At 41.0% G+C, this 24,835-nt stretch overlaps 1 protein-coding gene across 4 annotated transcripts; it reads left to right on the forward strand.

Moving 5' to 3' along the window:
- Positions 1 to 789: 789 nt before the first annotated feature.
- slka (STE20-like kinase a) lies at positions 790 to 24,185 on the forward strand. Of its 4 annotated transcripts, XM_034238087.1 has the most exons (20): positions 790 to 1,359; positions 4,037 to 4,201; positions 6,888 to 6,936; positions 9,835 to 9,984; positions 10,815 to 10,887; positions 11,233 to 11,427; positions 11,641 to 11,722; positions 11,908 to 12,039; positions 12,166 to 13,374; positions 13,462 to 13,592; positions 14,340 to 14,463; positions 16,067 to 16,246; positions 17,733 to 17,825; positions 18,933 to 19,004; positions 19,956 to 20,085; positions 20,909 to 21,033; positions 21,119 to 21,313; positions 22,005 to 22,130; positions 22,353 to 22,466; positions 22,558 to 24,185. In XM_034238087.1, the coding sequence occupies exons 1-20, from the start codon at positions 1,210 to 1,212 to the stop codon at positions 22,702 to 22,704; spliced, it is 3,642 nt and encodes a 1,213-aa protein (XP_034093978.1). In that variant the 5' UTR covers positions 790 to 1,209; the 3' UTR covers positions 22,705 to 24,185. The 4 variants fall into 4 exon arrangements, with proteins under 4 accessions (XP_034093978.1, XP_034093979.1, XP_034093980.1 ...); XM_034238088.1 differs by lacking the exon at positions 18,933 to 19,004; XM_034238089.1 differs by lacking the exon at positions 17,733 to 17,825.
- The last annotated feature ends 650 nt before the right edge of the window (positions 24,186 to 24,835 follow it).

Genomic DNA, 24,835 nt, shown 5'->3' on the forward strand with positions numbered 1-24,835 from the left:
GAAACATCTACGCAGGCCTTCAAAATAAAAGCGTCTAGCGAATCACCTGAGATAATAACCATTATGATGATGACACAATGATACATCTACATTCGACATTCTCATTCAACAACACAGTGCAGCCTACGCTTAATTTAATACAAGTGGAAACATAAAGATAAATGAATAGTGTGATATTATTTCCACATTTATTTTCTGATGTTTTGTGGCATGTCTAGACACCAGACTACATAGAGGTGGACACATCACCATGATGTTGTACTAATGTAAAAGTAGAAGTACAAGGGTGTCAACATACAGCAGGCCTACTTAAAGTAAAAAATACTCATGATGCAGATTGGCCCATTTCAGAATCATACTATATGTTATTGTTAGGTTATTATTATTGATGTATTGATGTGTTTAAATCAAGCAGGTAAAGTTGGAACTTATTTCAACTAATTGTGAATGTAATACAGGTAGCCTATATGTACATTCTTATTTTGTGTTGATTATATTTCACATTATTAAACAAAATCTGCAAAGTAACTTAAGGTATTAAAAGTACTCAATTCACCTCTGAATTGCAGGTGGGTAGAAGTACAAAGTAGCATAACATTGAAATGCTCAAGTAAAGTACGAGTAGCCTATCTCAAAATTGTACTTAAGTACAGGACCTGAGTACATCTACTTAGTTACTTTACAACACTGTTTATTTTCTCTGTACTTATTTCTGAGATCAAAAGTCTGTTTGTTTGCTTTTATTTTATAACGTCTTTTAACGGAAATCAATTTACGTTATCTAGCTTAATGCTGCTCCGCTAACTTCTGTGTGCCCAGCCAACCGAGGCATGGGCTCTGTGACTCTCCGTTATATTACTAACGTGTAATAATGATAATGTCGTATCGTGTGTGACGAAATGCTCGATATTTGCTGTTTAATGTAACTGTGTTTTTTTTCTTCAAAACGGAAATACTAGCTTGTGCGTAACAGCGAACTCTTCTCCGTGTCCCTCATCTCGCCCGTCTATGATGTGATTATGAATAACCACCGTCGAGGGAAGTTATAATTGGCATTATCATAGTTGAATGGCTACAACAGCAGTTTACGCCTGCTTGCTGTTATTTCGATAGCCAATTAAGACTCGGGAGGAACCGCTAGGCTATATCTTCTTGGCGGAAATAGCCGAAGAGACCGCATCCACAGCTCTGTAGTTCTCTCCTGAAAACATGTCGTTCTTCAATTTTCGGAAGATATTTAAGCTGGGGCCTGACAAGAAGAAAAAGCAGTATGAACATGTACATAGAGACGTCAACCCGGAGGAAATATGGGATATTATTGGGGAGCTGGGAGATGGAGCATTTGGCAAAGTGTTCAAGGTAATGTGTAACATCCGCCTTTTCTTGCTAACCCTTTTCTTATGACACCCGCTTCCGTTGTGTTTCATGTTGTTTTCATTATAAGATATAACGGTAAGATGACAGCAGAATCCTCGTTCAGGACACCTTTTATTCGTAACTAGACCCCCAATAATGACATGTGTGTCAAGTGCATGTTATTACATCTCACAACAACACTATACTGTACTTCAACTATTATGCTTACTGAAATCCTCCTTTAGATAGAGAAGAAGCGAGACCTAGGGCTGTTGTTGAGTAACATCCTACCTAAATGTGTCAGTAGGCTATTATCTATTTTGGATGTTAACAGTAGGCCCTGTCACATTATCATGTAGTAATTATGACTTTGCCATGTCATTGAATTGTACTTGGCCTCAGTCAAACTGTTGAAGGTGTGGTTCACCACCACAGGTTAAAAATGGCCACTCCAATGCTAACTAAGTTGTTTTAATTTGTATTCAGATCTGACAGTAAAAACATCCTGAAGGCAGCTGCCCTTGACATTTAAATATGTGACTCATTGTATTTCTTTATGCCATGCACTGCAGCAGGTGCACAGCCAGGTGTGTATGTAAATGTAGTGTAAACAGTTTGTCACGTTAGGATGACGGTCTATAATAGGCCTATTTGTTTCACCAACACACACTTTACATCATGCATGAGGTGGACACAACACACGCAACACATACAGTGCAATGCCATGTAATGGAATCAAAGCAATGCTTTTTAAAGTTTTTGTTGAGAGTCAGAGTGCCAGAGTTGGGTTGTTTCGTTTTGTGATGATTTCTGAAGCTGAAGCTTGCCATTTTGGATTAATTTGCAAGGTATTCAGGGTATTGTGTCCACATCTCTAATCTCTGCACTGACGCACCTCCCCAAGTTATCTTTATGTGAATTTGTATTAGGCTGCTGAGAACATCTTATGTAAGAGAGATTAACTATTTTCATAAACCTATGTCTTTGTGTGGAGGTTAAATGCTGATAACATACATGCTTTCAACATCAATGAATAACACCTCTTAAATAACCCTTAAGAAAAAAGGACATGTCTACAAATCAGACACATTATCAGATTATAAATATATCTAGTTAAGTGGAAATTAGTTTCACATGAACATCCATCAATCCAGGACTCTTTTATTTCAGTAACCTTAACCTTGGCTTTTTATTTATTTTCTCTGTGAGTTACATTGTCTTTTCCTGGAACTCTTGTGATCAAATAATGCAGCTAATGGCCCGGGAAATGTTCATTTGCAAGTCTTATTAGCCGTTTAACTAAGTGTGAGGAAAGCCAGAACACTATCGTGCCTTGTCAAACTGAAGTTGTGGACAAATAAACACTTTCAAATGTATTGACTCGATGTTCCCACACTTAAAGAGGGGTGTGGAGGACGTGACTTCTCCAGGTCACATAACTGTTCCACCAGTTATTTCACAGGCCTTTGAGGGCGGCCTCATTTGGGCGGGGTGACACAGCCAGCAAAGTGTGAATCATTTGTTTTAAGAGCGTGGAAATTAGCACAGTTCAAGTTTGTATTACACCTTTGATTAGTGAAGAGGCGTGCCATTTATTCGAAAAAACAGCTTACATAATTACATTAATTATAAACCTGTTGGTTCACATAATTTTCACTGGATGGAAAAACTAGTATTATAAAATGACACTAACAAACCCTCTCATTTAATCCCTCAACGCACTATAACGGCCAGCTCATTGTAAGTCAAACATGTTTTATGTAATAATGACGGAAGGCCACAGGCACCACTTGAATATCTCCGAGGCAGACAAATCATCGCTGCCATTACGGAGCTGATATTGTGGGCATGTATAAGTGATGGCCTTTGCTAGACAGGCGTCGGCGGCACAAAGGGCAAGAGGCAGGGAGTGTATCAGACCAGAACTGTGTAAATATAGTGTGTGACGGTTCAAACACTCCCTCCCTGTTCTTTTTCCTTAACTCCCTGAGATTGTGTTTGTATCCATAAACATTAAGCCCAAAGCTGTACTTAAAATAGCCACTTGTTCGACGGGGTATGTGGGAATTTCTTCATAGTTGTCTCTTCAGTATAGCCTGTTCAGGAGGGAAGACTTAATGTGTTACCAATAAAGACAAGCACAACCCATTGATCTGTTAAGTCTATGAAATAAAAACGTGTTTAATATGACCTCTAAATTACTGCCGGTGTGACTTCACATGTGACCTTACAGTAGGTGTATCAAAGTGAACGGAAGGAAAGAAAGGGGATGAAATGAAGGGGAGGAAGTGAGACAGCTCAGCTTTTGTTCGAGTAGGGCAGAAGATGATGGGGTGTTTTGTAAATATTTTGACCTCAAGTGGTTGCTATGGGTTTTTCTACAGACATTTTCCTTTTCAATATATACCAACATGTTATAAAGTCTGAATGAAATGTATTTATAGAGATGTGACCCTCCAGGTGCTACACAAGACATAAGTGCTGCAGTGGTTATTGCTCTAGCTCTAAAATAGCTTTTGTCTTTAATGAAATTGTTAACGATGATTAATGTTCTTCCACAATAGCCACTCTATAGCGATGCCCTGGACAATAAGACTAAATGTTCTGCAGTCTGGCCAGCGATATCAGGCATGTATTGATCAGCATACTCAAGCCTTTGTTGTCAATGTTGTTTTCTTAGGCTCAGAACAAGCAGAATGGGACCCTCGCTGCTGCCAAGGTTATTGACACAAAGACGGAGGATGAATTGGAGGACTACATGGTAGAGATTGAAATTCTGGCCTCCTGCGATCACCATCACATCGTCAAATTGCTGGATGCCTTCTATTTTGAAGGCAAACTTTGGGTGAGTAAGCGAGTGCTTCACAGAGAGAACTGTTGTTTTTTTTTGCTTCTTTGTTTCCGTGTTGCTCTTGATTTGAAGGCAAAGAGACAAAGAGGCAGGGATCAGTCACGCACAGAGAGACACACAAATTCATCGCCAGCCACGATTTGTTAAGCTGTAATACATTTTTTTTTAAATAGCGTTGCATTTTTTTCTTATCGCCTACATTTGAAGAGTTTAAAAAATGATCATGTGGCACAGTCAGGGGCTAGTACAAGGCCAGGACCGCATGTTCAGGATTAACTGACCTCTGAGAAGTCATAGGTCGTAATCCTCCAGCTGAAGTCACAGGCATGCTCCACATACAGTATGACCTGATTCTTACCCCCCACAAACCCTTAACTGTCCATAATAGGCGCTTTCACACTGCGGTACTTTTCCCACAAAGGTTCATGTGAACTTAGTTCATGTGAACTCTTTTATCGCGTTCACACCAAAAAGAGCCGGTACTAAAATTAGTTCATGTGAACCTTTTTACCCCCACGAAAGTCCCTGCTAGAGAGCAGGGACTTTCGAACGGCTCTTTTGTGAGAAAGGAGCTATATTTCTGATTGGCTGGAAGGATTGCAAACCACGCCCCGCAAAACTCCCAAAAAGTTTTGTGAAGCCGCCATTTTATTATCCTCGCATTAGCATTATTAGCATTAGCATTAGCCCAGCGTAGAAACGCAGAGAGACTAACTTATGGCAACACAAAATAAAACATGGGAGCGGTGGAGATGAGGAGGTGTCGGCGTTCTGGCGATTTACTCGGAAGGCTTCAGTAGAAGCTGCTGGGAGTCCCAGCAGCTTCTACTGAAGCCAGTCCCCAACTCTGGGGACTGGCTTCAGTAGAAGCTGCTGGGACTCCCAGCAGCTTCTACTGAAGCCAGTCCCCAACTCTGGGGACTTCCGGCCGGGGACTCCGGGTGGCAGTATACGCCGTGAAGTGGTTTGCGGCCTGCCAGTAAACCCAAAGCAGAAGAAGAACAAGTGACGTCAGCGGCTTCATTTGCCTAATCCACCCCCAGGGACTTTTTACAGTGTGAACGCGATCTGTACTTAGTTCATGCGAACTAAAGAGTTCACATGAACTAAGTTCACATGAACCTTTGTGGGAAAAGTACCGCAGTGTGAAAGCGCCTATTGTGTCTTTATGGTAATACAAGAGTTCATTTCTACAAACCCATGTCTTATTCCACTGTGAGCAGAGAGTTGAGTCACATTGCAGTTCTAATAGTCGGTCAGTAGATCTCACTAAGAGGCCCCAGCCCAGAGCAATTAGGTCCTGGCAGGTGGTGTCATGTGACCGTCCCTTGTGGACTGGCCACATCTATGAGAAGATAATGGAGTGGTTTTGGTGGCTGGAGAAAGTGCCTGAATAATTCAGAGCTGCATGCAGGTTGTCCCTCCGGCCCCCGTCTTTAAGCAGCATGATGAATGTGTAATCTGCTTTGCACGTGTGGATGTTGACTCAATGCATCATATGTTTGCTACAAAGGATTAATCGAGGGAAAAGAGAGGATTTATTGCCATGCATAATGTTTCAATGTAACCTGAGATCATCACCTTTGAGAATCATACCAAACTAAAAGGGAGATTCCCATGGCACGCTAAATGGTTATGCAGAACAGGAACAACCACTTGGTTTCTCCTCTTTGTTGAGTCTCTGAATAGAAGGCGTTGCTCGATGTAACTTTGATTCATTTTTCTCTATCAACTGATACATTATGAATGAAATGGGCTTTATACATACATTCATATTGACTTGATCAATAAGCTGCCAACTGGCTGTTAAGTGCATGAAGTGGTGGTCGGATACATTACAGCTGCGGTCAGGAGCTGGTCAGTTTCACATCTCAATAACACAATGATGGTACTATGTTATGTTCCTCCTTGTTATAGAGAGAGGGTGATGTGTTAAAGTTGTGAAAGTCATTTGTTGTCATGGTTTTAAAGCCATACCTAATGTAATCAGTACTTCCCTAGTAATCCCTAAATAAATATATGGATATGTAAAATATTAGTTTGTGGCAATAATTCATCTGTCTGTACTCCAGGGATTCAATTGTGTGTACTGCACACAAGCTGTTGCTTTGAGAAGGAGTGTTTACTTAAAGCTATCATGTTTACATGAATGAGGAAATTATTTTTCCTCAGAATGTACAGTATGAGGAAATATCCTGGACGTGAGTCATGTGTAACACTCACTAACCAGTTACACTTGAATAAGACCCTAATGCTCTACAAATAGTTTATTTTGTCAAAATGATTGATGACTAACAAACCATTTGCATAAAAATGTCTGCATCTTAAAGTCAACACGAGGGGAGGATCCCAGTCCCTCTCTCCAGCCTGAAAATGGATCCAGCAAAGATTGAAACATAGATTATGCTGAAAAGATGTGTCAATAGAGGATGCTGCTCAGGATGTTCAGTGTCTGATCGATAGGCTTCTTGGACTGTCTCCACAGAGTAATCAATAACATAGAAAAGGGGGTTCTGATGTCTCTCACATAGGGGTCATGTTTTTCTCCTACCTTAGATAACACAGGTTCATTTAAGTGTATCTCATTTGAAACACATTCTGTGCTATGAGAGTTAAATGTGTTGGCTTTATTGCATAACAGTACACATTACTTATTTTCCACTTTGCTTTATCATTTCAGATTCTGATAGAGTTCTGTGCGGGTGGTGCAGTGGATGCCATCATGTTGGGTAAGTCCCTCATTCAGTGCAGGAAACAGAAAAACACTATAACGTTCTGGAGCTGTTTCTTTGCTCCATCCTCAAGTGCCAATTCTTTACTTTTTTATTCCGTCCATAAACTCTTGTGGGATATTTTTTTTCCTCTCCCAGTTGAGAGAGGCCATTCCAACTGTGTAATTATTGTAGTTCAGATTTCATGGAGGGGGTTAGTCCACTTCTAATGCCGGCAGTTTCTCCCTGTTATTGTGTTGCTTGAAGAAACGCCACACCACTTTCTATCATGCTTGAATCACAAAGAGGATAACAATCCATTCACTGCACTGTTGGGTGTCGATGCTTTCTGCCCTGCTGACTCACCCAGAATGAATTTCTTCCCCCGGATTTGTCCAGTCATACATGCTGACGAGTGACAGGGTGGCAGTTTGCCCTCATGTTGCTATTGGATACCGTCAGGCCAGCACATCTGAAATTCACACTCTAAAAACGAATTCAGGCGACCTTTCACCTCCACTTAATGAAATGCATGGTTGCAAGATAAAAATGTGAGTTAATTGATTTAGATAAACATTTTAAGTTGCAAACATTAATTTATAAGTTGTGTTGACGTAATAATGTTGGTAATTTCATCGACTTAATATTGTGTGTAATTTGAACTCTGATTTCTGAGTTAATTGACTTAAAACAAAAAGTTGTAGTAAGTAATGCAATTAGCTTGATAACTTAATTGTTCTACACCTTGAGTTAAGGATTTCAAGTCCACTCCCACTTAACATGCCTGGACAAGTTCCCACAGTTAAGACAAATAGAAATACTATACAAAAACATTTTAATGTGAGTGTCATCTTTTATCATTCAAATACAGTAGATAGCCTTGTAGTTGCACTGTATAGGCAAATTGCTGTTGGACCAAAATTAGCAGCCTTTGAACTGTGAATAGTTCTGTGAGAGGATACAAAGTAGTAGAGGCTACTGTGAGAGTACAAATACTTAGGTTACTATTGTGATATCTCTTTTTATTAAAAGAAAATCTCGGTGAAGCAGATCAAGGACATGCTTCTTGAGGTAGGATCGTTATTTAGAGTTGTCATTGAAATGCAAGTTGTTGGCAGTCACCCATTCAGAATATATTCATTTAGGTCATTTCTCTTTTCTTCCTTTTTCAAAAATAGCACAATACAATTGAAGTACGCAAATAACTATAGCCATCCGCTGCCTTGTCGTGTGCCTTGGAGAAAAGGAAGAGGACCTTTTCAAGGAGTTTAGCGACGTAATTAAAAATCTTGAAATAAAATAAAATCCATGGGCCCAGGACAAAAGCACTGCTCTCTGTCAGTTACATTTTGAAGCATATTGCACTTTTGGCCACACCCCCAATCAATAATGCTTAATAATAAGTGCTTCAATAGGACATGAATATCGCCTTCATCAGTGACCGGTCCACCCCAGGATCTGACCATACGATGGCAACCATCGTGGTGGAGGGAAACAAATGAATGAGCATTCTGCGTTAAATGTGTTCATACTGTTTAAAATAATGACTGTCGGCAGTGTAAACATCTTTGTTACATCTTTTGTAAAACGTATGTGTGTGATCTGCAGATTGGTGGCCATTGAGAGTTTGTTTCTGTAGTTTTACAAAAACTTTACAGATCTGACATATTTGGCACTGGTTTTAAATATGCAAAGGCCTCTAACTTCGTTGTGATGGCAGCATGTATTTGCTATGTCCCCATTTCCCATGGTAATATGGCTAATGTGTTTATTTATTATTTGTGGGGAAATTTAAATTTGTGTTATTTATCTTTTTTTTCAAGATTTAAATGAAGCTCAGCGCAAGTTCTTTCAGGAAGACTGGGTGTATATACATCCACTCCGCAGCTGCATATAATCAGCTCATCACAGGCGTTCTCTTTAACCTATTACATTTCACCTCATTCTCCAGCAGCCAATCACTGTGCTGCAGCCAAACTATAAAATGGTTCTCCTCTCTCCTGCAGTCAGCTGTGATTGCAGGTGTTCATGCACCTTATCATATGGCATGTGTCAATAAATGTTCAAACTAAATGAATTCTCTCCTGATTGAAACATCATGTGTTGAAATAAACAACTGCAGTTCAAAATAAAAAGTGAATTGCCTAATATTTTGGTTGTGGAATCAATTAATTTCTTTCTTTAAAGGCAAAAACATGAAAAAGCTAAGAAAAAAAACTATTGAATGCAATATATTTGGAGCAACTTAATTTATAAATGGTTGTCAACTTAATAACGTGTGTTCACAATGATGGTAATTAAGTACATACAACTTAAAATTCCTTTTAAATCATACGGTAAAACAAGTTGGAACAACTTAATCTTTTGAGTAATCAACTTCAAAACGTGTGTTTATGCTAACAATTATTAAGTAAGTGGTAATTAAAAACACCTCTGATTGTAGAGGAAAAGCCTTCTGCCCTAACTCAAATAACTTTGTTGCTTCAAGACTAATCTCATTAGTTGTCTTAACTCAATAAACATCGATGCAAACTGTTGCGTTGATTTTCTTTGTTGAGCCAAGGCATTTGTTTTTAGAGTGCAGTAGCCCAGTCAGTTTAGATCCAAACCGGACTGTTAAAATACAAGAACAATCATAAAACATTTTGAATATTCATAAAATGTGACACCTACTCTAACCCTAAATGCTAAATGGTTTCCAAACATGTACTCATCAATCAGTCCAAACATTGGTTCACTTCATAATATACAATGAAACGAGACATAAGACAGGTGGAGATAACGGTACCATATTTAAATGTATTTTCAGATGAAGTGGTTTAAGTACCCAGCCAATTAGGGTTGTCTGTTTGTAAAAGTGAACCAAAAAACTACACCTACCATAACCATAATAACATGAATTGTGTGCATGTGCAGAGCTGGAGAGGGCCCTGACGGAGCCGCAGATCCGCGTGGTGTGTCGGCAGACCTTGGAGGCTCTGACTTACCTCCACGACAACAAAGTCATCCACAGAGATCTGAAAGCCGGGAACATTCTCCTCTCCTTGGAGGGAGAAGTGAAACTAGGTAAAAAAAACATATTTTGCTTCTGCATTTGTCATTGGGATATTTCTCTAAATGTGAACGATTATTCAATCATGGTGCAGTTAAACTCAAAATACTACACAGAACAATGGCTGATATATTATTGATTTCGGTCTTAGATAACCTTGGTGGCCACTTTGAACCCTCTGCACTTATAGGCTTAATAGGTTCATAAGTAAAGTCATTTGTGGGTCCCATTGCAATCAGTGCTGTGGCAACCAGCTGAGCTATGTGACTTTGGGGGAAATGGTGCACAGCACTGTCGACATATGATAAAACTGGAATGAGTCATTCATGCATTTATTCATTTTTTAAGTTGCAAAACAAAGTGACCCGTTTACTATTGCACCAAAGGAGAGGACTGCATCAACACCACTTATGTACTGGAGGTGGTGTTGTATTGACTTTGTTGCATAATATTCCAGAAGTATTCATGTTGCTTTTGTAGCATCCATAGCGGCTGGCTCCCTGGTGATGATTCATGTTCTGTAGGCAGAGGGTCATGGCGGAGCCTGGCAAACAATAATTATCAAGCAGTCAACACGGACTTAACGATAGATGTGTGCGAGCTGTAAGTGTTGGGAGAAAAAGGGAGAGCAGGGTGAAATGGTTTACAGGTAACAGAACTGCTGTGAGTGATGATAGGAAAGAGACATTTTGGTTTTTCTGTCCCACTGCTGTGGTTCCTATTTAAAATCTTGAAGCAGTTTAGTTCAAAAATAATTCTGATACAACTTTGTGGCTCTAAAAAAAGTTTAAATGAGCAAGTTTGATTCACCAAAATAATCATAAATCATTTCTTCTACCTTCAGCTGACTTTGGGGTGTCTGCTAAAAATACCAAGACGTTACAGAGAAGAGATTCTTTCATCGGGACTCCGTATTGGTGAGTCATGCAGTCTGCAGACAAGAGGCCATTCTCCTCTGTCCAGCTGATAAATGTCCCAGCATGTCTCACTGCTGCACAGCACTAAGCAGTGGCACAAAAGCTGTCCTGGAGCATAGAAACGGAAAAGGCATGATTCACCCATTTAGATGCACAGTGTTGAATGACCTCGGCGTTATATTCTGAATAGACTTCCTATCTTTCACAATCAAGTCTAAGGTGAACACACATTGTATTGTATTGGCTTTTTATCATTAAAGATTGAAGAGAAGTGACCAAATTCACATTCACTCCCAATCCAGATGTACCTCCATGCTTATTACAAACCCACTTCTTATTTTGCAGGATGGCCCCAGAGGTGGTCATGTGTGAAACTTCCAAAGACCGTCCGTACGACTTTAAGGCCGACATCTGGTCCCTGGGGGTTACCCTGATAGAGCTGGCGCAGATTGAGCCGCCCAACCACGAGATGAATCCCATGAGAGTGCTGCTGAAAATAGCCAAGTCCGAGCCTCCCACACTCATGCATCCCTCTCGCTGGTGAGATTGAGCGCTGGTGATAACTACTAGAGAGGTGGCGCTGGAATGTTTCCGGATTGGAGATAAGGATGTGTCGACTGTTTAATGCGTGAACCCTTGGGGGAATTGTTAATGCTTAACTGTCTGGCTGCAGGGAAGGAATGGTATACATTTCTCTTTCCAGGACCTATGGACTGTTATACAAGCTGATTCTCTTTTATTTATTCCTCAAAGGTCGCCAGAATTCAACGACTTTCTGCGGAAAGCACTTGATAAGAATGTTGACAATAGGTGGGGTACGCTACAGCTTCTACAGGTGAGCTGCCCTACTCCACTCACTCCCTGCTGTTAACTAACAATATGCAACCATTTAGGCCACTCACAAGATAGCACAAATCATGCATTCAAACCATTTGTAATGTCTGTTTGCTGTTTGTCCTCTATTAACCTGATATTAAGACTAATGATTTATATTTTCTTGTGTCTCCGCCACATGTGTAGCATCCTTTTGTCACAAGTGTAACTAATAGCAGACCTCTCAGAGAACTCATAGCCGAGGCCAAAGCTGAAGTCACAGAGGAGATTGAGGATAGCAAAGAGGAAGAGGAGGAGGAAGAGCCTGATACACCTGTGGTATGCAGTATAATTGGTGTTTGTACATGTATCCAGCATAATACTCAATTCAATATGTTTACATTTATGATTGAGTTGTTGGTGTAAATAACATATTGTTGTTTTCATGTTTTTCTGTTGGCTCAGGCGGCTCCTGGGCACAAGCGAGCGCCATCAGATGCCAGTGTGGCCAGCTCAGAGGACGACAAAGTCCCAGCAACTCCCTCTGCACTGGAATCTGTTTCGGAAATTACTGCTACTGAAGACCAGACCAGTGATAAGCTCTCTGATGAAGGACTTGGAACAAGTGAGGTAGACAAGACTGAGGAGGAGAAACTCAACGAAGTGTCTGATGCCGGTAATGAAGACCTGGCCTCTGGGCTAATAGAGCCCCCCAAGGACTTAATACCACAAGATCCTGCAGAGCTCAAACCAGAAGACGGTCAAGCTGAAGAGATTCCTGCTGAGCCTGTAGTATCACAGCCAGAAGAAGCTGTAGCAGGGGATACACAAGAACATATCCCTGATGGTCAGGAAACAGAGGAGGAACAGAAGGAGACACAAGAAGAGAAAACAGAAGACGGACCTACTCCTGTAATCGAAGAACCTGAGGAGGTGAAAGCAGAAGAAGAAAAAGATGCTAGTACAGAAGAATCCAGAGGATTACAAGAGAAACCTGAAGAAACACCAGAAGAAAAAGAATCCATATCAGGAGAAGAGGCAAAGGCAGAAGAAGAAAGCAAAGAGCCAGATGAGGAGACGCCTCAACAGAAAGTGATGGAGGACATAACAGAAGACACAGCTAATGGCACTGATGTAACTATAGACACAGAGGATATAGAATCAAATGTAGTGGACACAACAGTAAATGGAGACACGGACACAAAGAGCGTGGATGAGTCCTCCGCTGAGGTTCTGTTGGAGAAGGAGGCGGTAGAGAGTCAGCCAGAGGAAAAGCACGAGGAGGCAGAACAGCCCGAACAAGAGAATCAGACCAAGGAGGAGGATCTGGAGGAAAAGACCCCAACTGAATCCACTAATGGAGTCATCGATGAAGCCAAAGACACCTCTGAGGATTCAGAACAAGTGGCCACACCTAAAGGTCTGAAGGAGGATGAAGAGAAAGCCCCCCCTGCAGATGAGAGCGCGTCTCAAGATGCCGTCTCTGTCCAGGAGAGTGAAACGGATTCAGAAAGCAAGATGGAGCATGGAAGCCCCGCTGCCATCAAGTCGGATTTGGAGAAGGACTCTGACTCTGGGAGCAGCTCTGCCGCCGATAGCAGCAGCCTGGACCTCAATCTGTCTATATCCAGCTTCCTGTCCAAGAGTAAAGATGAGGGCTCTGTATCTATGCAGGTAAACAAATCTGTGCTTCATTAACAATCTCAGTTGTCAAATCATCACCACTCTAGGTCATTTACCCATCTTCTGGTTTTTTTGTAGGAGTCAAGACGTCAGAAGAAGACTTTGAAGAAGACGCGTAAGTTCATGGTGGACGGTGTGGAGGTCAGTGTGACGACATCAAAGATAGTGACGGATAACGACACCAAGAGCGAAGAGCTGAGGTTCCTGAGGTACGTCTGTGTGCAACCTGCTTACCGCGCTGTTCTAAATATGTGACATGGCCTATTTAACGTGCCTGCCTTATTTAGCTCTTATTCATTTCACAACTCCCACTGAGTTTAACAAATGCCAGATGGGTTATCTCCCGTGATGTATGCTTCGTTTTCTTTCTGTCATCTCCCATGTTTCCATTTAAAGCCATGCTGCTCCGAATGTTTACACAAGTGCTGTCTCACTATTTGCTGTAGGTTTCATGACAGTAACATGTTTCACTTTAAATACTCATTCAGAAATGGAGAGAGCAGGACCTTCAAAGCAGCTAGTAAATATAATCAGGAGACTAATAATGTATATATAAAACAAACCATCAAATTAGGGCTGCTCGATTATGGCAAAAATCATAATCTCGATTATTTGGGTCAATAATTGTAATTGCGATTATTAAATGCGATTATTCATTGACTTAGAAAACATCCATTTATTGGAGAAAAAAATGTGAACAGTATGTTTTTAACAGTTGATTACCCCGAACTTTAAGTATAATTCAACTGAAAAAAAAAAAAAAAAAGTAATAAGAAAAAAATTATCGTTTTATTTCGATTACGTTATTTTCGTAATCGTTGCAAGCCATAATCGTAATCGCGATTATAATATGATTAATTGAGCAGCCCTACATCAAATCTTATCTCAGAAATGAAACATACATGTTTTAAAGATGAAGATGAGTTAACACGTGGCCCCCTGTGTGGTTTCCTCAGGCGGCAGGAGCTGAGAGAGCTGCGCCTCCTGCAGAAAGAGGAGCAGAGGGCCCAGCAGCAGCTGAGCAACAAGCTGCAGCAGCAGAGAGAGCAGATCTTCCGCCGCTTTGAACAGGAAACTGCTGTGAGTCAGTGTTCGAACCGCAGTGGTGTGATGTGTGTTTTGTATTTGTCTGTATTTGGCCTACACCTAGGAAACGGGTTGCTTCATCTCAAAGCAGATCTACATCTGATGGAGGGACTTACATGAGGGGCGGGGCCAGACTCCAGGCTGTTTTTATCATTTGCTGCAGAATGTATTATTTGTACTCCAAAGCAACATTTCTCTTTAAAGGTCACCTATTATGCAAAATCCACTTTTTCATGTCTTTTATAGATAAACATGTGTCCCCTCTGTGGAAAGAGATTCTGAACGTTTTTTTGTCCTGATCCATTTTTTGTCCTGATCCATTTATATAAAAACCTGTCTGAAAATGAGCTGATCCGATTTTGTCCACTTTATAATAATAATAATAATACATTTTATTTTAGGCGCCTTTCATGACACCCAAGGACACCGTACAATTTGTTTAAAAAAAGAAAACGCTAATAGGCAACAGAACATGATAAAACACAAACAGGAAATCATGGAGGAGACAAAGTGGACACGAATGAAACATATAATGGGGAGCACTGCAGTGAGTAGGCAGATTTGAACAGATGGGTTTTTAATTGGGATTTGAATATGGTGATTGTGTCTGACTGTCGGATGTGCGGGGGGAGGGAGTTCCAGAGTCTGGGAGCAGTGCAGCTAAAAGCCCGAGCACCCATGGTGACGAGGCGTGGGGTGGGGACGGTTAGCAGACTAGCAGAGGAGGAGCGGAGGGAGCGAGAGGGGGTGTACTCCTGAAGAAGGTCAGCCAGATAGGGGGGGGCCAGGTTATGTAGGGCTTTGTAAGTGAACAGTAGGTTTTTGAAGTTGATACGGGATTGAACAGGGAGCCAGTGGAGTTGGATGAGGATGGGGGAGATGTGTTCTGAGGCCTTGGTGCCGGTGATGATCCGGGCTGCAGAGTTCTGTATGATTTGAACTTTATTGATGAGTTTGGTGGGAATGCCTGAGAGGATGGCGTTACAGTAGTCGATGCGGGACGTGACAAATGCATTGACCAGGACACTGAAGTCCTGGTCAATGCATTTGTCACGTCGTTTATGACATTGTTTATGATGTCATAACGTTTTTTTGGCTTCTGGAACCATTAGCCAATCACCAACCAAGGTAACCCCCCCCCCCCCCACACCTTATCACCTGAATTTCCTCCTCCTCTTTTTAACCAAATATCTCTGAGAGGGGCGTGGGGAGGGGCTCCTTATTTCCATCTAAAGTAACAGAATCAGCACTTTTGAAACAGGGCTGAAACAGAGGGGATTATGGGACGCTACAATGATCTGTTTGGTATTTGGAGCCAAACACTTCAGAGACATGTTTGTATATATCTGAGACCTATCATATATTGATGAAAAACAGTATAATAGGGGACCTTTAAAGAATGATGGTCTCAACATTAAAAAGATACATTTGATTCTGACACTATGTTTTCTAGGTTAAAATGACACCATAAAGATGTATTCTCCAGTTAAACCTTCCTCTCCTCTAAGCAGTAGAGCCAAAGTCTTATCTAATATCGGATCACACTCATTGTCATGATGTCAGGCTGATGCCAGTTCTGCTGATTCTGTCCATGCAGGCTAAGAAGCGCCAATATGACCAAGAAGTGGAGAACCTTGAGAAGAAGCAGAAGCAGACCATCGAGCGGCTGGAACAGGATCACACCAGCCGGCTCCGAGACGAAGCCAAACGCATCAAAGCCGACCAAGACAAGGAGCTCTCCAAGTTCCAAAACATGATGAAGAATCGGAAGAAAGAGGTAGGGGCGGTGCATGACTGTTTCTACTTGGAAGTGCCTTTAGTGGGCTGATCAGCTCCTAACTGCAGGAGCTTGGGTTTGTAACAATTGCATGTCATAGATCCGAGCTGTTTAATGGGGCATGTGGTTAACTATTTAGCCGGTGGCATACTTGGCTGTGTCATATTAATCCTGTGGGAGTGCCTCTCTGCTCTGCCTGGTACTGTTTCTGTGCAAATGATGGCCACAGACGAACTGTGCCATCCTTCTCCTCGGTGCTGCTAACTCCATGGTGTTGTTGTAACCATTATTCATCTGCCCTGAGGCTTCTGGTTGCCTCCTAAGCATTACTGTGCTGCTAACTCTATATGTTATATTTAGAGAACTATATTGTAAAAGTTCAGTCTTGTGAGAGTGTGCTGAGCTTGTTTTATTAATATATGTTAAGTCTTTCTCTGCTTGGCAGCCGTAAATGCTCTGTTGTTAGTTTTGGGCGTGCTTGCAGTTTCTGTGTTTTGCTTAATGCAGCTTTTTTATGCCAAAAGTGCCAATTGGCATCCATTGTGTATTTATGCTGCCTGGTGGTGGTTGCGCTCTCCGTCATTTACTTTCTGAGCTACCTCATAGTTTATTGTATTTAAAAAATATTATTGCAGGTTGGCTGAAAGTGCTTGCTTCAGTTCTCAGCTATGTTCTTTGTTGTGGTTGTGCAGCTGCAGATATATAAGCTCTTTCTATGGAAAAAACACATTCTTTTAAATATGTTGATATTTGCAATGTTGTGTCTTTTTTTTAAAGTGTACTGTATTTCTGTATTAACTAACCATGTGTTTTGTATGAGTGTGTGAGGTGGCTTTGGTCATGGGATGGCCGACTTTTGATGATTCTTCCAAATGGTGTTGGGCTTATTAGGGGAAATTATAAAAAAAACATTGCATTAGAGTAACTGATATGGAATCATCTTAAGTCAAATGTTAAAGTATTTCTCATATAAATCAATTGCTTACTCGATGGTGGCGATGGAGATAAGTGTCAGTGAGGTGAAATCTGCATTCACTTTTAAATGACAAGAATTAGAGCAGTCGACTGTAAATCATTCAAAGGCCGTATTTGCCAGATGATTCCAACTCGGTTACTCTTTTTTTAATTCCCAGAATAAATCATAATTAAGGCGGTGGGACTTGAATGCATAGTAATACAGAGGGAGCTGTTTTTGAGACTAACATCTGCCATGAACCAGTCAAATGTTTCTTTTGAGAAACTCATGACTTGATTGCAGTTCAAACTCACATTTCTGAAATGCTTCTAATCAAAAAACAACTGTCTTAACAGTTACAGTAAGTTACGTCAGACAGGAAGTTGATTCTGCTGAATTTAAATCAGTTGGTGGCCGGGTGCAGTATCTCCTCTCAAAGTGGGCCGTGCATGTCTCTTCTTCTGTTGTTGGCCGGCTTTGTTAGATTTTCAGAACATACAGCATCAACCATTTTCTGCACACACACTTTAGGCCAAAGAGGAAGTCGGACAGTCACCCAAACATATGAGAAAAGAGCTCATGAGACGCATAAAGGAGGACCTGTCGCTCCTTAAGACCGCAGAGGTAAACCTTCACCTGCTGTCTCTTACTCTGAGGAAGAGGAAGATTTCCCCCTCTTCCTCCTTTTCCTTTCCTCTCTATAACCTGGTTTGTTCTTATAAAGTATTCTCAATGCACACAAACAGCAATGACATAAAAGACATATACATGGAGGTTGTACTATGGAAACTATTGTGGAATTATGTGCATCAATATTACAATATAAAAACGAATAACTAGCATAGCTTCAATAATTAGTTGATTAGTCCATTGACGGAAAATTGAAGTCATATTTTGAGCAAAATACTTTTTTTTTTGGTGAATATTTGCTGTTCTTTTTGTTCTCCATGATAATAAAATGAACTTCTTCGGGGGTTTTAAAATGTTAATCGGAAGAAAAACAAACGTAAGGACTTGTGATGAGCTCCTTCCAGTCATTCTGACCTTTTTAAAGACCAAACAATCCAGAAATAGCAATAATCAAAAACGTCCATCCCTTATAAAATAGTGCATACTGTAATTTGTACACATAGGAAAAAATGTACTGTAGTTGCATCTATTCTACCCTTTTCGTAACACCCCACATTTTCTATTCATTATTTTCCCCCTGAAAAGACTTGCATGCCACAGCACACTCGTCAGTGACGATGCAAATCGATGAGTGTCTAGCTCAGTGTAGTGAGTTCATGCAAAGCTTTTGTTTCCATAGCAGACTCCTGTACTAAAAGCCCTTTCCTAACAAAACAACTATTTTTTCAAGCTGGATAACACTCAAGTGCCGCTTTCAAGCATGAGAAGACTATAAATAACTTATTAATTGACTTCCTTCTAACATTTAACCAGAACTCTGCTGTGAGCCTTAAACTCTGCTGTGAGCCTTAAACTCTGCTGTGAGCCTTAAACTCAGCAGTTTTCCCAAGGTGGAAAGTCTCTTACATAACTTAGGAAGAATCAGTGTGTGTGTGTGTGTGTGTGTGTGTGTGTGTGTGTGTGTGTGTGTGTGTGTGTGTGTGTGTGTGTGTGTGTGTGTGTGTGTGTGTTTGTGTGTGTTTGTGTGAGTGTGTGAGAGATCCTCAGCTGTGTGTGTGTGTCCCTGATCTGGACGAGTGCGCTGTGTGCTCTCCTCCACAGGCAGTGGCCCAGGTTATGATTCAGTCTTTTCAGTTGTCCTCATGCGCACTCTTCAACGCTCAGATGCAGGATGTAAGTCCTCCCCCCCCCCCACCATCAACCCACATTCTGTTTCTGTTTCTGGCCCGTACTTAGATGTGAGAGGATACTGTGAGTTAGTTCAGTTTGTAATAACGACACATGTAATCATGGACGGTGTTGTTTTTTTGAGTGTTGTCTTCAGTGTGTTTGTGCAGTGGTTATTTCTTCTCTCCTGCTCAGTACTTTTCTCCACGAATGTTCTACATCTGGTCTGTGGTTTAGTATAATGTGTTACATCGCTACATTGAGTCTGGGAGTAAACAGCTCCATCCCAGAGGTGTAGTCGCTGTCTGGGTCCATGTTTGTCTCTGTGAGCCAAACATAGACTGACTTGCCTCACAGGATGGATGTAGGAGTCGCTTGTATTATAGTGCATTCTTTAGTTACAGTATCACAGGTAAACCATCTTCAACTGCAGTATACTGTAGGTGTTCATAGTGACACCTTTGAGTGTGTTTGAGTAGTTATGCCTAATCATAGTGAAGTAATAGCAGTATATAACCTACAATTTGCCCCCAGAAAAGTAGAAGAAATCCGAATTCTAAATAATGTGCAAATACAGAGAAAATATAAATAAATAGAGAATTACTATCAGTCATGCATACTCTACGCTGTTCTCTGGACAGTGTGAACATCAATGTCGATGTTGTCTCACATAAACTATGAATCTGTACTGAACTGTTAACTTTCTCTCTTTCTCTCTTCACCTCCATTCGTGGATCGTTGCCATCCATGATCTCTGAGTGTCTCCTCTACTGATACCAGTTGCTGTGTGTTGTTCTGAAGTTGAAGTGGATGGCTTGACTAGAATATATAGTTTAATTACAGGCAGTTTAGATACTTGAGAAATGTTATTGTGCTCTCTTCTCTCTCTCTCTTTGCCTTTACTGTCTCTCTGTGTGACCCCCCGGCTTCCTCTCACTGCTCCCCTTCTCCCTCCAGGAGCAGGAGTTCCTACAGAAGCAGCAGCAGGAGCTGGACGTAGCTCTGAAGAAAATCATCCAGCAGCATAAACTGGAGATCACCACTATAGAGAAAGACTGCTTAAACCACAAGCAGCAGCTGATGAGAGGTAAGAAATCAGTCCTTTTACTACAATACGCTGCCTACTAGCTTCTGAAGAAAACTATCATTGTTTCATGTTATCTCTTTTATTGTGACATAAGATTAAAGAGATTACAATCAATTTATTGGGACTATTGCACTGTCCTTATTTTGTCAATGATTTAGTATCAAGTATGGATTGGTTTAAAGCATTCTGTTGTGGTTCATTCATGCGCTGGTGTGAAACGCTGTGATGCTTTCCTCACAACACAGCTGAAGGCACCACATCAGCTGACTCCTCCTAATCCATGTTTATACTACGTTTCCATAACATTTTACAAACACTATGTGTGGGATTAACTCAAGCAACGACTGAGCTCACACATCCTGTGTGAGTTTCAAGTTTAATAGCAGACATGAAACCAACAACAGCCTGAAAGGTTGAACATTTGACGAGTTAAGGAACACAACAGTGTTTAAACATGACTGTGACATGTGGACATGTTGCAGCTTGTCCGACTCGCTGACACTGTTTGTGTCAATGGAGGCGTGTGGCGCAGTGGATAGAGCCTTTGTGTTGGGATCAGGGGGTCACAGGTTCAAACCCCACTGCAGTCAGCATGTCGTTGTGTCCCTGGGAAAGACACTTCACCCCAAACTGCTCCTGTGGGGATTGTCCACAGTACTGAGTATGTAAGTCGCTTTGGATAAAAGCGTCTAACATGTAATGTGTCCGTTTAGTTTTCTTCGCTCTTGTCGTCACCGACTAACAAGCATATACATGTTTTCTACTTCACACTTACGTGGCCTCGGGTGATGTTATCATGTGTGTGCACATGTGTGTTTTGTAGCTCGAGAGGCAGCCATGTGGGAGTTGGAGGAGCGCCACCTGCAGGAGAAGCACCAGCTGCTGAAGCAGCAGCTGAAAGACCAATACTTCCTGCAGAGACACCAGCTGCTGAAGAGGCACGAGAAAGTAAGAGAGAAATCCACTCAGGGAAATGTCTTATTTTTTAAAATGCCGCTGAACTCAAAACTGTGTGCATGTGTGTGTTTTGTAGGAGATGGAGCAGATGCATCGCTACAACCAGCGGCTGGTCGAGGAGATGAAGAACAAACAGAACCAAGAGAGGGTCCGTCTGCCCAAGATTCAGCGCAGCGAGGCCAAAACACGCATGGCCATGTTCAAGAAGAGCCTCCGCATCACCGCCACTGCATCGGTCACCGTGGAGCAGGAGAGAGAGAGGATAAAACAGGTAACACGTGGACTCCTGCTGCTGCTGCTGCTGTCCTGTTACTCACATTCAAGCAGAAGTGACGAAACATGCATGTTCTATTTTGGCAACACAATGTCATACTGGCACAGTCACACCAAGGACCTGCCCAAAAAGACACTCTTGTTATCCAGCCATGTCTGCACATTTCCAGTCTCTGTTCCACTAGCTTTACTGGCACTGGGGTCATCACAATGCTGTTCAAAAAAGCATGACTTTATTTTCAGTATAGCAAAAGTGAATTACGAACCAGCAACACGTACACCCACAAATGCATGATGCGTTTAAGTGCTGGTGGAAAAATGGGATACTAAACCTTAAATTTGTTTGTCATTCCAAAAATTAGAAAAGGATGTTTTTCTAATTAGACAAAACAGCTTCACCTCTTAGTTAAACACATGCTTTCACTAAATATATCTGAAGTAGCATTTAAATATAAATATATGGTTTAAATATGCTACTGCTAGGTGGTGGACTTGTTCTTGTGCTGGTTAACCCACACATACTGTATAGAAACAGATATTGAAACAAGCTGTGTGTGCGGGCAATGCCTGAAGCACAAGAGCACCAACTTTTAAAATCCAACCCTATTGTAAAAAAGATAAATCTTTTAGAAGATTTGTTTGGGTTTGAGCTGCCGTTACAGTTTTGTATTTTTGTCTGCGTGGTCCAGTTTGCTGCTCAGGAAGACAAGAGACAGAAGAACGAGAGACTTCATCAACACCAGAAACACGAGAACCAGATGAGGGATCTGCAGCTGCAGTGTGACTCCAACATCAGGGAGCTGCAGGAGCTACAGGTGAAGCCGCTACACACACACACACACACACACACACACTTTGAATGTATTAGAAAATAAGTTGGAGGAAATATATAGAATTAACTTATTTTCATCCCCTTACACTGTGCTGTGAAAATAAGAATGGGACAAAAATAGGTTCCAGTGCAGATAAAGTCAGAGTACATGAGATGGTATTCATTCATCCTGAAGACACACGTGCTGACCCATATTTTCTTTCAGAATGAGAAGTGCCACCTTCTGATCGAACATGAGACCCAAAAGCTGAAGGAGCTGGACGAAGAGCACAGCCAGGAGATAAAAGAGTGGAGGGAGAAGCTGAGACCCAGGAAGAAGGTATTATACATCTCCATTTCCTCTTGAAGTTAAAGATTAATACAGACTTCCTCCCAGTTACTCAGTTGTTTGTCTCTGCTGCCCCCTGCAGGCGCTGGAGGATGAGTTCACGCGGAAGCTCCAGGAGCAGGAGGTCTTCTTCAAGATGACCGGAGAGTCTGAATGCCTTAACCCCTCCACCCAGAGTCGAGTCTCCAAGTTTTACCCCATCCCAAACCTGTACAACTCTGGTTTATAGCCTCTTCTGTCCGTCCCTGCTGCAAAACAGACTCCTATCAAACTCGGCTCACTGACTCTTCCTGGTAGAGTGACAACTTCTCCTCGACCACTTAGATTCCACCGTTAGTGAGCATGACGTGCCTACACACCGTTCTCTCACTAGTTTAAATGTCCCTCCGCTCGTCCAATTACAATATGCACTTTTTTGAGCATGTTCAAATTTGAAAAGCCTGCAGTTGGTATTGAAGGGTATATGAATATGAGTTGAAGCACAGCCTGCTACAGTATGAATGATCCCCAGTGCCTCATGTTCTTTCTTTTCTGCATTCAAGCCCCTCGCTGTGTTTAACAGTAAGTGAAGCGTCCCCTAAATGTCCTACACTTAAACAATTGGTTATCATTTCCACTCATAATCACAAGATGTTTAGAGATGATTTGAATCATTTCATATAACGGGTGATGAAGACTCTGACATCTCGTGTTGCTGCATGTGAGGTAGAGCTGGTTTAAAAGAGTCAAAAGAAAAAGTGTGTTGTCGTATGACTTTGTTATGGCACGTCAAAAACAGTGCTGTGTTGGGATGTTAAGGACGTACTGTGTTGTAAATGCTGAAATGTTACATGTGTGTACCTAGATATGAAGCTCAATCAGATACTGTGCTTGCCATGAGGGTTTTTACAATCTGAAGAATATGGCTTTTTCGTTCACACATCATTTCATTTCATTGCTGTAATCCCACTTAGTTAGACACAGAGGTGACCTGTTTCTTCCTGGAGAATGATAAAATACTTTTTTATATATATAAATAATATATAGAAATCACCGTGAATGAAAATGAAGGAATGTAAAGCTGTTGATTTGCACTGTTTTGTTATGAGCTAATGAAAAGAATATGCAGTAATAAAACTGTCAATAGGTTTTTGACAGCGCGTCACCTTTGTCTCACACAAGCCTATTCAAACTCCAAACTAACTGAGACGTTTTGATTTCTTTCTGATCATTTCGCTGTTTTTTTCCTTTTCCAAATATGCCCTTTAGTATTTTACGACCACATCTACTTTTCTACATGTATTCCTGTTATGTGACGCTGTCATCGCTCGTTCCTCTGAGCTGCTCTTTTTGTCTGAAAGGTGAAATGCTGTACCTGTAACTGTACGAGACGTCCTTCGCTGTATTCTAGGAGCAAAAGTATTAACGGTTCACAAAAAGAGATGTCATGATTCTTTTATTTTGTCTGTGCGTATCATCAATGCACGTCATTTTCTGTATGCTGACAAAGGGTGCGTCATGAATGCTGGGTTTTTATCGGGGCACATGGAAACTGTCCCGAGAGTCACATTCCCCATAGATTTAAAATATTTTTTTATTTTGTTAAGTTACAGCATTTCTTGTCATTCTACAACATTGATATCATTTTCATGTCGGATCAAATGTATTTAAAGTGTCTTTATAAATTGACATTTTATTGCTGTAAATAAAATATTGACTGTTGATTTGAAAGTTGACCCGTCTACCTTCTTATAATTTAACCTTTCAAATACTTGTAAATACTAAGGCCCCTAAAAATGTAAATATTACAAAGATGGTAAACGATATTGATATAATCTTTGCTTTATTGTATGTTTTGCCTCTCTGTGAACATCTAATCCAAAAGGGTGACATTCTGATCATTTTTTCCAGAGAAACATGGGATAAGGCCAACACGGCTCCCTTCAGAGGAGCCTACATTTTCACTATTTTCGGTTATGGGAAAGTTCCAAACAAGCAAAAACTTATAATTTTGAAGTAAAATATTTGTATTCAACCATCCGTTTCATAGATATATTATTTAAAAAAACCTCAGGTACAGGTATCTCGAAAACTAAAGCCATTTGGGGGGTTTGTTCCTCTAATATTAGTTTAAGACTTTTGTGACAAACTATATTTTGTCTTTTTAGGACTTTTCACATTTCTTTGTGACTTTTTTGTCTTTTACTTTCTTTATCACTTTTTGTGACAAAGTATAGTGCAACATCTTAATTACATTTGATGACATACTATACTATGACATAATTAAGCTGTTTTTTTTATTAAAAGGTCCTATTTTCTTTTCAATATCTTCCATGTCATGTGAACAGTGATTCCAAATCAATGCAGCATTGAATACACTG

The sequence above is a fragment of the Gymnodraco acuticeps genome, unplaced genomic scaffold (assembly GCF_902827175.1).
Source record: "Gymnodraco acuticeps unplaced genomic scaffold, fGymAcu1.1, whole genome shotgun sequence".
In the NCBI taxonomy this organism is placed as follows: Eukaryota; Metazoa; Chordata; class Actinopteri; order Perciformes; family Bathydraconidae; genus Gymnodraco; species Gymnodraco acuticeps.